Raw genomic sequence first — 3,796 nt, forward strand, 5'->3', positions numbered from 1 at the left:
CTCAGAGGATGAGGACGATGAAGATGATGACGAAGACGAGGATGAGGATGAAGAAGATGACTCTGAAGAGGAGGCTATGGAGACGACACCAGCAAAAGGAAAGAAAGCTGCCAAAGTGCCTCTCGCAAAAACAAAGATGGTGACTGAGGATGAAGATGATGAGGAGGAGGATGACGACGACGAAGATGACGATGATGACGAGGAAGATGAGGAGGAGGAGGAAGATGACGAAGAGGAGGAGGAGGAAGAGGAAGAAGAACCTGTCAAAGAAGTATCTGGAAAGCGAAAAAAGGACATGACCAAGCAGAAAGCTGCTCCTGAAGCCAAGAAACAGAAAGTAGAAGCTGTTGAACCAACTTCAACTTTCAATCTCTTTGTTGGAAACCTGAACTGCAACAAATCTGCCCCTGAATTAAAAACTGGTCTCAGTGACGTTTTTGCTAAAAATGATCTTACTGTTACAGATGTCAGAATCTGTATGACTAGGAAGTTTGGCTATGTGGATTTTGAATCTGCTGAGGACCTGGAAAGAGCCTTGGAACTCACTGGCTTAAAAGTCTTTGGCAATGAAATTAAACCAGAGAGACTGAAGGGAAAAGACAGTAAGAAAGATCGAGATGCCAGAACACTTTTGGCCAAAAATTTGCCTTACAAAGTCACTCAGGAAGAATTAAAAGAAGTGTTTGAAGATGCTATGGAAATCAGATTAGTCAGCAAAGATGGGAAGAGTAAAGGAATTGCTTATATTGAATTGAAACTGATGCTGAGAAAACCTTTGAGGAAAAACAGGGAACAGAGATTGATGGACGGTTGATATCCCTGTACTACACTGGGGAGAAAGGTCAAAACCAGGACCATAGAGATGGAAAGGCGAGCACTTGGAGTGGTGAATCAAAAACTCTAGTTTTAAGCAATCTGTCCTATAACGCAACAGAAGAGACTCTTCAGGAGGTATTTGAGAAGGCAGCTGCTATCAAGGTGCCACAGAACCAGAATGGCAAATCTAAAGGGTATGCATTTATAGAATTTGCTTCATTTGAAGATGCTAAAGAAGCTTTAAATTCTTGCAATAAAAGAGAAATTGAGGGCAGAGCAATCAGGTTGGAGTTGCAGGGATCCAAGGGATTGCCTAACGCTCGGGGCCAGCCAACCAAAACCCTCTTTGTCAAAGGTCTGTCTGAAGAGACCACCGAAGAGACCTTGAAAGAGTCATTTGACGGTTCAATTCGTGCCAGAATAGTTACCGACCGGGAAACTGGTTCCTCAAAAGGGTTTGGTTTTGTAGACTTCAACAGTGAGGAGGACGCGAAAGCTGCCAAGGAGGCCATGGAAGATGGTGAAATTGATGGAAACAAAGTGACCTTGGACTGGGCCAAGCCTAAGGGTGAAGGTGGCTTTGGCGGAAGAGGTGGAGGCTGGGGCGGCTTTGGTGGCAGAGGTGGCTACGGCAGAGGTGGAGGCCGAGGCGGATTCGGAGGCCGGGGCCGTGGCGGCTTTGGTGGAGGCCGAGGTGGCTTCCGAGGAGGCAGGGGAGGCGGCGGTGACCACAAACCACAAGGAAAGAAGATGAAGTTTTGAATAGTTCCCTCTTTCCCTCTTCCACTTGAAAGAAAGGACTCTGAGGTCATGGCAGAGCCTTCTGAGGACATTCCACAACAGTAGACAGCTCTGGTCGGCTTGGAAATCTCTTCAGATAACATTTCAAGGGAAATGCCCTCTTGGTTTTGACTGGATATTCATATAAACTTTTTAAGAGATGAGTGATAGAGCTAACCCTTATCTGTAAGTTTTGAATTTATATTAAGTTTCATCCCATGTACAAAACCATTTTTCCTACAAATAGTTTTTGCGTTGGCAGGTGTAAAGGAAAGCAGAATGTTTTATTCTGAATTTTGCTTCAGTGACTTTGGGGGACAAATTAAAGTCCTAAAACTCTGATGGGGAAAAAAAAAAGAAAGTAACATCTTGCTGAAGATTGTTTAAAAACAGCCCCTTCCCTCAGTTGCTGCTGAGGTGCTGGGTTCCTCTGAGGAAGCTAAGGCCGCCTTGGGGTAAGGCCTTCACTTCATCTGGTGACTAGCACCACGCGTTACAGCCATCAGCCTAGTACCACCGCACCCCAACCCCAACTCTGAGCTCGGCTGCATCTACTCAGTCCTCATCCTGCACAATGATGAGGTGACCATCACGGATGATAAAATCAGTGTCCTCATTAAGACAGCTGATGTCAGCATTAAACCTTTCTTGCCTGGTCTGTTTGCAAATTCTCTGGCAAATGTCAACACTGGAAGCCTCTGCAATGTGGATGCTAGTGGACCTGCCCCAGTGGCCCAGGCTGCACTGGCTGGAGGACCCGCTCCCTCCTATGGAGCTGCTCCGGCTAAGAAGAAAGTGGAAGCAAAGAAAGAAGACTCTGAAGAGTCTGATAATGACATGGGATTTGGTCTTAATGACTAAACTTTTGTAACATGTTCAATTAAAAACTGACCTCTTTTAAAAAAATGCTGGGGGTCTTGCAGAAATTCAATCTGTAGTCAGAGGTGAAAGTGGCATGAGGATTAGCATTGCTGATATCAGATGGATCTTGACTGAAAGCAGAGAATAACAGAAAGAGGCTTATTTATGTTTTGTTGACTATGCAAAGGCATTTGACTGTGTGGATCATAATAAATTATTACTAACATTGAGAAGAAAGGAATCCCAGAACATTAATTATGCTCACGGGAAACCTATACATAGACTAAGAAGCTGTTGTCTAGACAGAACAAAGAAATGCTGCCTGGTTTAAAATCAGGAAAGGTGTGTGTCAGGGTTGTATCCTTTCTCCATTCCTATTCAATCTGTATGCTGAGCAAATAATTCGAGAAGCTGGCCTCTATGAAGAAAAATATGGCATCAGAATTGGAAGAAGATTCACCGGCAATCTCTTTTATGTAGATGACAAAACCTTGCTTACTGAAAGTGAAGTGAAGAGGGTTTGAAATATCTGCTGCAAATCAAGGACTACAGCCTTCAATATGGATTACATCTCAACATCAAGAAAACAAAAATTCTCACCATCAGATCAATAGGTAACACCATAATAGATGGAGAAAAGATTAAAGTTGTCAATGACTTAATTTGACTTGAATCCACAATCAACATCCAGAACAACAGTAGTCTAGAAATCAAAAGATGTGCTGCGACCCTGCAGAGATTGGTAGGTGGAGGGAGGGGACGGGGGCAAAAACTTCCACCAAAACAATGTACATGAATGAAACACAACATAAACAAATTACTGTATGCGAACCAACATTTTTTTTTTCCTAAGTGGTGAGGGGGAAAAAGAAAAAGACGTGCTACAGTGGGAAAATCTGCTATCAAAGACCTCTCCAAAGTGCTACAGAGTACAGATGTCATTTTAAGGACAAAGGTGCACCTGATCTAAGCTATGATCTTTTCAGCAACTTTCTATGCACATGAAAATTGGATAAGGATGACAGAAGTTGGCAAAGGATGACAGAAGGAGAGCCAATGCCTTTGAATTGTGGTGTAGAAGAGTACTGAATAACCCATGGGCTACAAAAAAAATAAACAAGTCTTGGAGAAAGTAAAACCCAGGTGCTCCTTAAAGGCAAGGACAGTGAAACTTCTTCTCACATACTTTGGACATGTCAGGAAAGACTAGTTCTTGGAAAGGTGGAGGTCAGAGAAAGAGAGGAAAACAAACCCTCAACAAAATAATTGACACAGTGGCTGTTAACAACCAGCTCGAGCCCATCAGAGAGGGTGGGGACAGAGCAGGGCAAGGTTCAGA

The 3,796-nt window shown here is 43.5% G+C and overlaps 1 protein-coding gene and 1 pseudogene across 1 annotated transcript; both read left to right on the forward strand.

The window, feature by feature from the left end:
- The window catches only part of LOC102864381, a 25,962-nt pseudogene extending 24,384 nt beyond the window's left edge, over window positions 1–1,578 (forward strand).
- Window positions 1,579–1,756: 178 nt separating this feature from the next.
- Window positions 1,757–2,457, forward strand: LOC102864788 (60S acidic ribosomal protein P1-like). The gene is made up of 2 exons (XM_006895921.1): window positions 1,757–1,760; window positions 2,081–2,457. The coding sequence occupies exons 1-2, from the start codon at window positions 1,757–1,759 to the stop codon at window positions 2,455–2,457; spliced, it is 381 nt and encodes a 126-aa protein (XP_006895983.1).
- The last annotated feature ends 1,339 nt before the right edge of the window (window positions 2,458–3,796 follow it).

The sequence above is a fragment of the Elephantulus edwardii genome, unplaced genomic scaffold, assembly GCF_000299155.1.
Source record: "Elephantulus edwardii isolate Elephantulus edwardi_28Jun2011 unplaced genomic scaffold, EleEdw1.0 scaffold00176, whole genome shotgun sequence".
NCBI lineage: Eukaryota > Metazoa > Chordata > Mammalia > Macroscelidea > Macroscelididae > Elephantulus > Elephantulus edwardii.